The sequence below is a fragment of the Oryzias latipes genome, chromosome 7 (assembly GCF_053564925.1).
Source record: "Oryzias latipes strain Hd-rR chromosome 7, Olatipes_Hd-rR_3.1".
NCBI classification, from domain to species: Eukaryota; Metazoa; Chordata; class Actinopteri; order Beloniformes; family Adrianichthyidae; genus Oryzias; species Oryzias latipes.
The window spans coordinates 18,996,699-19,009,384 of NC_136243.1; the positions used below are offsets into that span (position 1 = coordinate 18,996,699).

The following is a 12,686-nucleotide window of genomic DNA, read 5'->3' on the forward strand; positions in this document are numbered from 1 at the left end:
TGTTGATGTGTGGGAGGTGTCTCGGTCCGTCTTAATTCCATCTCTGCTAACACTTTGCTTCATCCATGCCCCTAATCCGACTGGCCTATTAAAAGGTGCTGCACCTCCTCATGGGGCTTCGGAGAACCTCTCATTTCCAAAGGACTCATCCCTCCACCCTTTCTCTCTCATTTCCACCTTAGCTGCACAACTCGGCTCCCCACACAGAACTAGATTCTAAGAGGCACAGAGTCTTTCAAACAGCTTTTTGAAGAAGAAAAGGCATCAGCAGACATGAATGGCACCGAGGGACCTGACTTTTATGTCCCCATGTCTAATAGGACAGGGTTGGTGCGAAGCCCATTTGAGTATCCTCAGTACTATCTGGCGGAGCCCTGGAAATACTCGCTTCTAGCTGCATATATGCTGTTCCTCATCATCACCGCCTTTCCTATTAACTTCCTCACCCTCCATGTCACTGTCAAGCACAAAAAGCTGAGAAACCCACTGAACTACGTTCTGCTCAACCTGGCGGTGGCTGACCTTTTTATGATAGTGGGAGGATTCACCGTCACTCTCTACACAGCCCTGCATGGATACTTCATCTTGGGCGTCACCGGCTGCAACGTTGAAGGCTTCTTTGCCACTCTGGGAGGTAAGAGACACGTGTGCACACTGTGCTTTTTAGATCAAAGATGCTACTTTTATTAGAATATGTTTGATGCCAAAGGAAAGATAATGAAAACGAGCTGCATTAATCTAACTCCTGCTCTGTTGTGTCTCAGGAGAGATCGCACTCTGGTCTCTGGTGGTCTTGGCAATTGAGCGTTACGTTGTGGTTTGTAAGCCAATGACCAACTTCCGCTTTGAGGAAAAACATGCCATTGCTGGCCTGGCGTTCTCCTGGGTTATGGCCCTGACCTGTGCAGCCCCCCCTCTGTTCGGATGGTCCCGGTATAGTATGATGCAGATGGTTTTGCTCAGTACAGCTCCTACACAAAAACTTATTGATTTTATTTAGTTTTTATAGGGGTGTAACGATTAATCGACTTAACCAATCAATCGAATAGTATTCCTACAATCCAACCAGACTGATCTGTCTGAGGCAAGTTATTAATATAATCAACCCATTATGAAATCTTTTTAAAATGTAATAAATTGATTATATTGATCTTGGAAAATACTATCTGGATTGCGGTACAGCAGACAACACACATGCGATGGCAGCAAAATGATCAGTCCATCATTACAGTCCAACAAAGTTTTCTCACTTTTTCTCATTTAAGCAGCATGGGTTGGCGTGTTATGAAAAAACAGAATTGAAATATTTGTTCCTGGTTTTGAAACCACAGTGACCCTCCGTTGATTGTTTCTTTTTCATTTTATTTTCTTCTTACTTTTATTTTAGCACCGCTCATGTAAAATAAAAAAGATAGCATCAACCATCGTGTTCAATCTTGCTGATGAAAATTTTCAACCAACTGTTGTGTGTGGACGCAGGTACATCCCAGAGGGAATGCAGTGTTCCTGTGGGATTGACTACTATACTCCCAAGCCTGAGATCAACAACACCTCATTTGTCATCTATATGTTCGTCCTCCACTTCAGTATCCCACTCTTCATCATCTTCTTCTGCTACAGCCGCCTGCTCTGCACCGTGCGAGCGGTAGGAACACCTCTGTCAATGCAGTATTAACAATAAGGTTTTGATATATTGTTTACCCTTGCAGAAAAAAAAAATCTGGTTTTACTCTCTCCTCCTTTTAAGGAGCATCACGGAGTCGCATCAGATGTGAGGGATTTAGTGGTTCAAGGACACTTCAGGAGAGCAGCTCATTGCCAACAGCTTAGACACAGGTCTTCTGGCCAAAAGGGCAATCTGCCTGCTTACTGTGTCATCCTCATGTCCTTGTTAATTATATGGGAAAATACAAAAACAGTGTATGAGCTGTTCTTGTTATTGAAAACATGGCTGAAGTCAGGATTTTGGAGCTCAAACTATAAAAAGATGAGCAAAATACTTTGACTTTGTAACACCTTTCAAAGCTTTTATAACAATTCTAATGAATTTGTCCTGTTTTGCTCCCCTGCCTTACTTTAGGCTTTTTCTTGCCTGTGCTGCCGTATATTTTTAGACCATGAAAAAAAGAGGGTTTAATGTACTCCACCTCCTTTGAACCAAACTGTCTGAGTACACAGTGAGAGGTGCACAACACAAATAGAAATGGACTCACATATCGCTCCCTAGTTTGGTCAGAAACTGCTTTTATCGTCAGTTTAGTTACAGTTAAATGAGCAACAATAAATCAGAACTTCAATCTATCTTAAGACATGGAAACTAATACCACAAATATAAATATAAGCTGCAAAGCAGATTTTTTTTGCTGTAACAATATTTATTGGCAATAATAATGTTTATAACAACCCTTTTAAGGGTTGCTACATTTGCAAGGGACATGCATTTCTGGAATCATACACACATTTTTCAGTTTGTGCAAAAATTGGCTAAATCCCGGATCCCACCAAACATCATATTCTGGCATTAACTCTCATTTGTAGGACTGGATGGGCTTGAAGAAACATACATATCTGCAATATGATTAAGAGCTAATGAACATGCAGGAACATAACGGTCCTCCACATGTTCAGACTCCAGTGCATGTGTTGCTGATACCAGCACAAACAACACTGAGGATGAAGGGCAGGCCTCCTGCAGTCCTCTGTGAACAGCGATTGGTGTGTGCAGTCTGCTCTAGATTGTCTGGGCAAAAGAGCTGTCGGTCGTATCATTCTGCAAACTTTCACTGCAAATCTGTTAAAGACTACTAACAGTCCAGCTTTTTTGAGGCGTTAGCCTGGAACCCCACACTTTACAGACTTACCCATTACAGGAAAATAGTTTGATGCTAGAAGCTCTAAAGGAGTCAAAAGCAACAGGAATATAATCTGCCAAGCTCTCTGGCACTGGCAGAAAAAATATTGGCAAATTCCTCATGGGTGAAACCCTCATTCTTAGTAAGCAGATGCTGCTTATCCCACAAATGCCTGTTTAATACAATTGTTTCACCATATAAAGGGGTTATAAGCAGACTTTCCATCAGAATAATCCACAAAAAAGATTGACTGTACCAAGCACTAGTGCTAAATTTGCATTATCTAAAGCTTTGATGGTGGAAAATGCAAAAATGTTCATCAAGTTTTGTTGAAGTCAGTATCATGGTATGTTTTTTTTAGTGACATTAGAAAAGAAAGATAAAGTTTAGAAAATCATTTTCAAATAAGGGTCACATAAGGGTGTTCTTATCTGTTCTTATCTATCATTAAATAGTATGTACCGGTAATATATAATATGAACCCAAATTTAATGTTGATGAACCCCCCCAACTTTTTCTTCACTTCATTTCTGGTCTTCAATTACAAAATTTACAGTAATTTGACCAAAAAATTTATTAATATGTATTTTTGATTTTGCGATGACATGAAAAATATCAGATTGCAAAAAACTTTTGTAAAATACTTTATTTGCATTTAACGTCATTAAAAGGCTGATTGGTTGGCCCTCACACATTTGCACCTCACCAAATCTAGACTTCTTTGCAAAAATATTGAACCCCCCTGATCTAAATACATAAGGATGCGTGAATAATTTAAAAGCTGATATCACAACAAAACGTCGTGTTTAGAATCAATTACATTAATAAAAGCTGAAAAAATATTTTTTAATTGCAATAGAAAGGTTTGTATTCTTAACTATTTTGTTAACAACATGCTTCCTAAAGGTAATAACTGTGTTCAGGCCGCAGCGCTGCAGCAGGAGTCTGAAACCACCCAGAGGGCAGAGAGGGAGGTGACCCGCATGGTCATAGTCATGGTGATCTCCTTCCTGGTGTGCTGGGTGCCCTATGCGACTGTGGCGTGGTACATCTTTGCCAATCAGGGTACAGAGTTTGGACCTGTGTTCATGACAGTTCCTGCCTTTTTTGCAAAAAGCGCAGCTTTGTACAACCCGGTCATCTACATTCTTCTCAACAGACAGGTATGTGCTTAAAATATCCTGGTTTGCTCACCTCACCATGTAAGTCAGAGCTTCAAGCTGAGCTGAAGTCCACCTACTTTAGTTGGATTTGTTGGGATAAAACTGGTATTTTTAACATAAATATTCCAGCTCTGTTATTGCCATACTCAAAGTCACATTAAAAATGATTTATAAGTTTATTACAAAAAGAACTACATGCTCACATATCAGACTACTTTGAGGGAATGGGCCTGTGTCACATGTCAAATATTTGAGGTTTGTCTGCCCGCTCCAGCACATTTCCTCCTCATGTGATCTTTTTATTGCTTTGGAGAGTACAAACATGTCTAACAGTGTCAAAGCAGATTTATTGGAGGGTTGTATTAGCATCACTCATGTGAGATGAATAAAAATGGTAATCACATGACAAACCGTAAAAATGTCCTTACTCTGACTTTTTCTCCCCCCTCCTCCCCTGCTAACCTCCAGTTCAGAAACTGCATGATCACCACAGTGTGCTGTGGAAAAAATCCGTTTGGAGAGGATGATGCCGGCGCTGTCTCCAAAACCCAGACTTCATCTGTCTCTTCCAGCCAGGTGGCTCCTGCTTGACCCCTCGCTTCTCCTCCATCAGCTCCATCTGTCCCGCTCCCGCCCAGGGACCCACCGCCGCCAGGCAGCCAATGCCTTCAACGGGCCAATCCTCTTGACTTACCTCTCAAATTGTCCTCGCTGCAGTTGGCACAACTGCAACCACGGCGGGACCAACTCAGTGAGGAGCCAGCATTTGCATTTCCAGTCCATTTAATCATGGAAAGTGTTCAGCTAGTCTCATCGAGTTTATTTTAAGGGTTACGGTCCTGATGATCGTCCAACTGAACACCTTCCAAGCTCCCCACTTTCCATGAAGTCACATAATAGGTGAAAATCTATTTCCTCAAAGCCCATTATCTAGTTTTGCCCCCATCAGCCACTGTTTAAGCAGCTGTTGCAGCTACACAACCTACACACAAGCGCTTTTCATAGTTTTATGAGCATCTAGGTTTCACTAAACTTTTATTTGTTTAGATTTTGAAGGTGTGTTTTATTGCAACGGGTAATTCTTTCCTTGGGGGGCCTTGTAGTCACACAGCAGAGATATTCCGTCCTCTTTTTGTCGGAAAAGTTACGAAAGCAAACCCTGTTGGAAGAAGCTCTTGGATGAGTCTGTATGTGATAGAAATGAAGTAGATGCAAAAGCGTTAATATTTGTTTAAAAAAAAAGATGTGAGAAGGGTACTTTGTAGAATAAAGACAGTTTTGTATCTTGCATTAAAAAATAGTGCAAATCTGTGTGACCTTTCCCTTTTTATAGAGAAAGATGTCCTAAAAATGTTGGTTTGTGGGCTTGTGGAATGGGAGAGGAGGTCATGATAACGTTTTTTTTAAAAGCCGTCACCACTTAGACACTTTAAAACCCTAAATACTGTCATTTTATTTCACAAACAAATGTTTTTGGCATCACAATTATAGTTTCTCCTCAGGTTATATTGAGCTCACTTTTTTCTTGACTGTAAAATTTCCCTCTTTAAATCGATTCCAACATTTAAATTCATTTGTTCACAAGCACACTGATTAACACTTCTACACTGATGCAGCTCTTCCCACTGAACTACATCAAAAAACATCTCATTTCAGAATTTCAAGTCCTTTTTTTTTATTCTCCCTGCTCCTCCTCAACTCTTCATCAACCTGCAAAGCACATTGGGACGTAATGTTCAAAGCACCAGAGGGAGTCAGTCGCTCATCTTCATCGACCACACCTGAGAACAATGCAGGTTTTAGGAGATGAAAGGTGTCTGCCAGGTCCTACTCATCCTGAACAACAGGCCACTTGAGAGCATTATAACACATCTATAAATATTGCTATTGACATTATATTACAGTACAGTGCATCATTGGCTCATTCCCTCAAGCAAAGGGCTCAGTGCGTTAAGATTGCCACCAGGGCTTACTGTATAGGTCCCGTTTACTGTGAAGACATCCAAGAAAAGCTCTGAGCTCCTCCACAGTCCTTCTATAGAATAGCTCAGCCAGAGTTGAATTCTATCTGTGTCACACGACACAAGAGAGGCAGGTTGTAGTCCGTCACTCCTCCACTGGTCACCTTATTAACAGTCTGTGGGAAAGGCGGTCGTGAACAATATCTCCTTTCATTCCCAAGAAACTACGCATTTGGGAGGAAGGCAGCTGGCAGAAAGAGGAAAAAGGAAGAAGACTTTGACAGGGGTCAAGCTTCGCTGCAGCACTCATAGATGTTGTCCTCCATGAGAGCGATGACCTGCTCGAACTTGTGATGCAGCTGAGTGCGACGTGCAGTGGGGTTGGCCTCCAGAGCATTCGCCACCTGACCGGGGGAGATAGAAGAGAAAAACATGACAGAGATGACTTTGAACAGCTGTCAAGCGTTCATGCATCCGTCTATCTGTCTAAAGAGAAAGAGAGAGTAAATCAGCCACCTGCCTGGACATAGACAGTTTAAAAAGAGAAAGGGAGAGCCACAGAAGAAGCACGTGAAATACTTCAGCCTCTTTCCTCGTCTTCACGCTTGCCTCCACGCCACAAAAGCTTTAGCTCTTCACATATTTACAAAGCCCACATCTGCTCTGTTTTTCATGCCCGAGAGTTGTCACCGTGTCAGTGGGATTTATGGGCTCTTAGCAGCAGTGTGCTACCAGGCAGAGCAAACTGAGCAGGGGTGAGAGAATAGGCAATCAGAGGCTATTCACATAGCTCTGTGAATCAGAGTCTAAGTCCCTGGCCCACGTCGGTACAGTAGCATGACAGGGGAAAGCAGCTAAACTGTAATATCATGAGGGAGCTCCATTAAGGAACAGTCATCAATGACTAAGCCTCTCCAGAGAATACTCATAGCAGTGAAGAAGCATGGGGGAGGACAGCGGGAGCTCCAAGAGAGCTAGTCCAAAGCAAAACAAGGGAGATACAACACAGCAACTGAATAATATCATAAATCAGATATGAGTGTTGAATGAGGAGACGGTAAACAGCATGCTGTTTGCCTAAAGTGAAAGGTAACTGTGGGCCGGACAGAGATGACTGAACACGCTCAATGGTGGCTGCTTTCTGGATAGTAGTCACCATCAGATTGTTTTCCTTCACAGAGCTTTTAACCAAAGAAAAGCAGGTTTTTCATGCATATATATTTAATCAGGTCATGAAGTGACAGGTTGCCAGGCTGTCTACAGTATATTACATTTCTCGGTGCAGCTTTGATCTGCTACACTGATGCGTCACGCTCTCGTGACCATCTGTGAAACGCAATACAGCAGGTAGGCTCAACGAAGGTGTTGTGGCTGCCAAGAAGGACCCGCCTGAACATTCAAACTTATCTGATTCACATCTAAGATAACAACAACGTAGCGGTCATGTAAAAATCTCACCTGGTTTCTGTATCTCTTGGCATAATTGTAGATTTCTGTCAAAGCCAGGTTGGTGTTAAACTCATTTCTGTACTTCTGTAAGAAGACGTTAAAGTGTTAGCTGGGATTTCAATTGAAGAGTGGCTTCTAACTACAATGTTTATGGGTCCAGATAACTCACTCTTGATTCTTCTGCCAGGTGAGCGTTCATCTCCTGCTCGCTTAGAGGAGGCATTTCCTGGATCTGTCGATAGTAGCACTGAACTCTCTTCTTGTACTCAGGGATTTCCTTGGCATACAGGAGCTTGTTGGTAGGAGAGTCCTGGAAAAAGATGAGTCAAAGAACTTAATGTCGGTTGAATTTAACAGAGCTGCTGTCACACAGTTCACCCATGAAACACTACCAAATGAAATGACATGGGAACACTGTAAGAAGAGACTAATATTTTTCTAAGAATGTGTTGGAGAGCTTTAATCTCAGATGTCTTCCAATATTCCAAACATGCGGGGGGGGGGGGGGGGGGGGGGGCATATTGATTGGAATTTACTCTGCTCTACTAAACAAGGTAACAAAAATGGGTGGGATACAGTAAATTAGAGTTTTGTCGAGTCCACCCACCTGAAAATCAAAAAGCACGCCCCAGATAATCCAGAAATTTCTGCTCTAATAAAATCCAACCATCAGTTAAATAAGAACCCTTCCCCTACTGTTGTCATGAATAGGAATCAGAAAAATAATCATCAGAAGTTTTTGTTATTATACTTTGTGAAAAGATTTGTTTTTCAGGAGTCAATCAAGAAAAGGGGGCAGCTGTGGTGAGGAGGTACTGTGGTGTCTGCCCATGTCTCCAAGTGTCTTTGGGCAAAACACTAAACCCCACATTGCTCATATATATATATATATATATATATATATATATATATATATATATATATATATATATATATATATATATATATATATGCCTGGGTTGTCCTTTACAATATGCAACAATAATGCAACAATAATTTAAGTAATAATTTAAGTAATTAAAAACTGAGTTTATCTCTGATCTAGTGGCCTTTTCCTGACGTTCATTTAGACATGATGTTGCTTGCTTGTGATTTAAATGGGCATAAAGTAAAACAATGGTGGGAGGGAACCGTTTCCTTCCTACATAACATCAGCAGGAATCAGCCAGAGAACATTCCAGTCTAAACATCTCTCCCCTCAGTCAGTTCAGCTTCTCACACTGGTGCTCATTCAAGCAGGAAGAAAAGCAGTGGGGCTAAAAGGCTGTGGGCATATTCGGGCTTCAGTGGTGGCTAGTGAGCTTTGCGTGTATGTGTATGTCAAAGGGGGGGGTGTGATGGCTGTGAGAGTAAAAAGGGAAAAGGAAGAAAGTAGGGCAGGGATACAAAGGGCGTAAAAGTGGCTGGCAACTACAGCTTTCAGTGTAGTTGAAGGTGCTTACTACGCACCTTCACATTTCTATGTGTCACCAGTTATTTGTGTCACCCATTGTGCGTGTTAATTTTGCTGAGGACCTGAAAGTCCGAAGCCACGGTTCCTCCTTCTAGTGAGGAATCTTCTCTCTTCCTGTCCACAAGGTCAGTTCCTGCAGTTTGCCCATCTGCCTGCAACCCCCCCTGCCCCCCCCCCAGCCCTCAATGCTCTCCATCTTGCCAGAAAAGATGGTTTCTGTAAAAATCACCAGCAATGCTTAACTTCCAACCCCGTTGACCCCTGCTGAGCTGCTGCTAATCCCAAACTTGTACCCTTCAGTGCTGTAACCTGTAGCTATTGCAAATACACACACACACACACAGGCCACTCTCCTTGAACTACAGGAAGAAGTGCTGCCAAATCCTTGAACCTGGTGACACATGGGACATGCACAGCCAGATGTGACTTGACAATTAAGGAGTTGCAGGCTCACCTCTCTTGTCGCTGAAAATTTCATGCATTTTTTTGCATCCATGGGCATGAAAGTGTTCTTGCATGTAAATGTGCAAATAGCTGCTATGTGAGCTGAGTGGCGTTCTACCGCAGAAATGAGGTATATAAATCAGAGCATCTCCCATAGAAGAGGAACATTATTTGATGAGTCCGCAGCTCCCTTCAGGGAGGAAACCAGTTACAGCGAGACAGGAAACAGAGCGTGCTCAGGGTCACTGTGTCTGAAGGATGAGACAGATTTGTGAGGAGTGAGAACACTGACTGCAAGCGAGCACACAAAAACAGGCAGGGAGGTGGACAAATATACACCCACCACACATCCACACACAAAAGAAGCACAGAGGGACAACTGTGACACTTATGACCTTGGATAGGCTGACAATGCTGAAATAACACAAGGAGAGGTAGATGGAGGTGATGAGGATTCACAAAAGGATTTGAGAGGTGTGTACGCACAGAGGGATAGATTTAACATTTAGGGAATAGAATGAGTCTGTCTGCTTTGATGTGACTATGATGTTTCCATGCTTTAGATTAGCACATTAACATGCACACACAAGTAGTCTCCTTTGCATTCAACATTAACTCACACACGCACACACACCTACACACACACACAAAAACACGCACACACAGTGTTTAACAGTGTTTTGTACCTTTCCTAGTCTTTAGATTTAAAAAGAACAAATGTTTGTTTGCAAAAAGTGTAACTAATGGGGGAAAAAATCAGATCTAATGATTTCATATCTGTTGAGTTAATGCTTGATTTCTTGAATTAGAAGACCAAAAACCCAATTCAGACCCTGTATGATCTAAAGAATAAACAAAAGGTTAACACAAATGCTCTTTAGGAAAGATAAACATAAGACTGCAAGGGGAAAAATCTGAACAACAACCTGAGAACTTGGCTTTCTGTCAAAATATTTGATGAGGGCGTGAAACAGGACTTTGTTTCAAGCTATTGGCCATTACTCCTTCTTATCGTTGATGCACCAATCGCAGCATGAGATGCAGTCATGGTTTGGCATGCTACAAGAAACTGTGCCATTTCATCTAATCTCCTTTTCATTGAATAATCCTGCTCTCATGAGGGTTTGACCTTACGGATATGTTCCCATGAAAACCAGCCAGAAGTCCAGGATTCCACTAAATCATCAACAAATTATTCTAGCTGAAACGGTAAACTATTCATAAAGAACCTCATGTTTGCTGCTTAGCTCCAGATTAAAAAAGGTAAGCATGTTATTAAGTAAAACAAAATGAAGTTCAACGGCAGCAGATCTTTGACTGCGAAGAGGTCACTAAATGTGTCTGTACAGGATGCTTTTTTAAGTTGCTGAGGTGTAAAATGAGAACAACTGCAGGACAAAGCGAAAGCCTCACCTTGCCTAGTTGCAGGTCAGAAATGGAGCAAGCGTCGATGAAAGCCTGAGCGATGACAGATAGGCAGGCATCCATGTGATCTGTCTTATCAATGTCAAACACAAACTGGGGGTTCTTCAGGATGTTCACCCAGAAACGCAGAGGTAAGCTGCATCAACAGGAACAGATAAGCTTTTCAAATACTTGCACCATCACAGTGAGGCAGAACAAAGAGGGGCGTCAATCATTGCATTTAGCTGACTATACCTATTGGTTTTCCAGATGTGCAGGGTGTCTGGGTCTGTGATGCCCCGTTTGTCGGCTTGCTCCTCAAGGAAGTCAAAAAAGTATTTGACAGCCAGAGGGGGGCAGTCCGGAGGAATGCTGAGGATGGCCTTGAAGAGGTCATCTAAGAACTTCTGCAGAGTTCCCTGTGGAGGAAAAAGAGTAGATCGGGTATAAAGAAACACCGTTCCACATGGCTTGGAAGCTTTATATGTAGCTCTTAAGGTCTTCAGATGCTATGAAGACATAAGCAGAAAGGTATCTTCAAGTTTGAGGTTAAAGCTACTTTGATCATCTTTTGATCTATTCTAAAAGCATCCCCAGAGGTCTTTTAATTATGATTATGCCATTTAAGCAAAAAAAAACAAACCTGTTGTTTTCTAGGACATACTTTCTGCAGAACGGCAGGAGTACATTAGATATTTGCCTCTGGGTTGCACTGTTGGCACAGAGTGAGCCTGCCTTAATTTCCCATCATGCCTTAGTTTTCACTCTTTCCCGCTAGCTTACAGCCCCTCATTTCCCCAACCTAACATCACCAGTGCAGCAAAAATGGCGAGTAATATTGGAGCTATCCAGCCGCACAGTTTTGAGCCAGATGCCACCGCGAACAAGAAAAACTAACACGTTTGTCTGCAAGTGGACCCATCAGAATGGAGGGAGCTTGTGGCACATTGATTGTCGCTTCTAAGTAACAACTACTACTAATAGTACTTTTACTACTTTTGAACTACTTTTCCATCTGCTTCTGATTCACAACGATTTCAATAAAAGAAACACTCAGAAATACAATTTTAAGCTTACTTTTCTTAAAATATGTCCTCCATCAAGAGAAAATCGCTACAAGAATATGTTAAAAACACCAAAAATATGATTTTCACTGAAATGGGTCTTTAATGTCTTGGTGCAGGTGTGAACAGCGCCCCCTAACTGGTTACCTTTGTGGACAGCAGGCGTGTCAGGTAGATCTCTGGCAGTACTTTTTTGCGATGGCTGTGCCTGTGCCCCTTACTGCTTTCAAAGAGCTCATCATGAGGTAGGACCTGTAAAATAAGAGGTCAAAGTTAATCACACGCCGCAGAAGCATTGAACTTGAGCTAACCAAAATGTCAGAATTTTTTGGATTAACTTTGGGGGTATTTTAAGGCACATAATAACAAACAGAATTAGGGGATGTGAGTGGGGAACTTTTTTGGCTTTCAAGAAAAGGATCACGTCTCTGACTAATAAAGATGATGAAAAGAAGGAAGCAAATTCCATCGACTCTGCTCCAGAACTGTCCTGTAAAACTAACTATTCACCCGGCAAATTGTATTCTGAGGAACTCATTATTCCAAAGTCAAAGGGCCCATATCTTAGCTGACGTTTACGAAAGAGCTTAAGCAGCATTAGTGCCTTCATGTCCTCTCAGCAGCTTTCTTTTTCACCTCAGCTCACCCTCCCCATTCCCTGTCGCCAACCCTGCTCTGGGCTGGCGACAGGGAATGGCTGGCAAACAAGAAAAGCTGTGCTGGTAAACTTTAAGGGTGACAACAGTTTGAATTAGCTTTAAAGAGATACTCACCAAATGCACATACTTTTCTGTATCCAGATCTTTGACTAAAAATAGAAAAAAGAGAAACATAAAGATGAAACTATGTCCAATCAAGAAGCATGAGAGAATGAGAGGAGACAGGAGGAAGGAGCA

General features: G+C 42.0%; 2 protein-coding genes across 4 annotated transcripts in view; one reads left to right on the forward strand and one right to left on the reverse strand.

Moving 5' to 3' along the window:
- Window positions 1-109: 109 nt before the first annotated feature.
- On the forward strand, window positions 110-5,323 carry exorh (extra-ocular rhodopsin). Of its 2 annotated transcripts, XM_078950490.1 has the most exons (5): window positions 110-634; window positions 765-933; window positions 1,480-1,645; window positions 3,776-4,015; window positions 4,484-5,323. In XM_078950490.1, exons 1-5 carry the CDS (start codon window positions 274-276, stop codon window positions 4,604-4,606), a joined length of 1,059 nt encoding a protein of 352 aa, XP_078806616.1. In that variant the 5' UTR covers window positions 110-273; the 3' UTR covers window positions 4,607-5,323. The 2 variants fall into 2 exon arrangements, with proteins under 2 accessions (XP_078806616.1, XP_023812013.2); XM_023956245.2 differs by lacking the exons at window positions 3,776-4,015; window positions 4,484-5,323 and adding an exon at window positions 1,748-2,143 and having other exon boundaries at window positions 128-634.
- Window positions 5,324-5,443: 120 nt separating this feature from the next.
- The window catches only part of plxnd1 (plexin D1), a 63,634-nt gene continuing 56,391 nt past the window's right edge, over window positions 5,444-12,686 (reverse strand). For both annotated transcript variants that reach the window (XM_023956690.2, XM_023956691.2), the window contains exons 30-36: window positions 12,564-12,598; window positions 11,938-12,042; window positions 10,982-11,145; window positions 10,736-10,883; window positions 7,595-7,735; window positions 7,435-7,509; window positions 5,444-6,380 (exon numbers count right to left, since the gene is read on the reverse strand). In XM_023956690.2, coding sequence (XP_023812458.1) covers window positions 6,264-6,380; window positions 7,435-7,509; window positions 7,595-7,735; window positions 10,736-10,883; window positions 10,982-11,145; window positions 11,938-12,042; window positions 12,564-12,598 — 785 coding nt within the window. In that variant the 3' untranslated portion in view covers window positions 5,444-6,263. The remainder of the gene's footprint in view (window positions 6,381-7,434; window positions 7,510-7,594; window positions 7,736-10,735; window positions 10,884-10,981; window positions 11,146-11,937; window positions 12,043-12,563; window positions 12,599-12,686) is intronic.

Bases quoted from the DNA above. Each gene is read 5' to 3' on its own strand.
- exorh (XM_078950490.1), top strand. From the start codon at position 274: ATGAATGGCACCGAGGGACCTGACTTTTATGTCCCCATGTCTAATAGG. The intron at 635-764 runs GTAAGAGACACG...GTTGTGTCTCAG, and splicing joins CTTCTTTGCCACTCTGGGAG to GAGAGATCGCACTCTGGTCT. The intron at 1,646-3,775 runs GTAGGAACACCT...AACTGTGTTCAG, and splicing joins TGCTCTGCACCGTGCGAGCG to GCCGCAGCGCTGCAGCAGGA.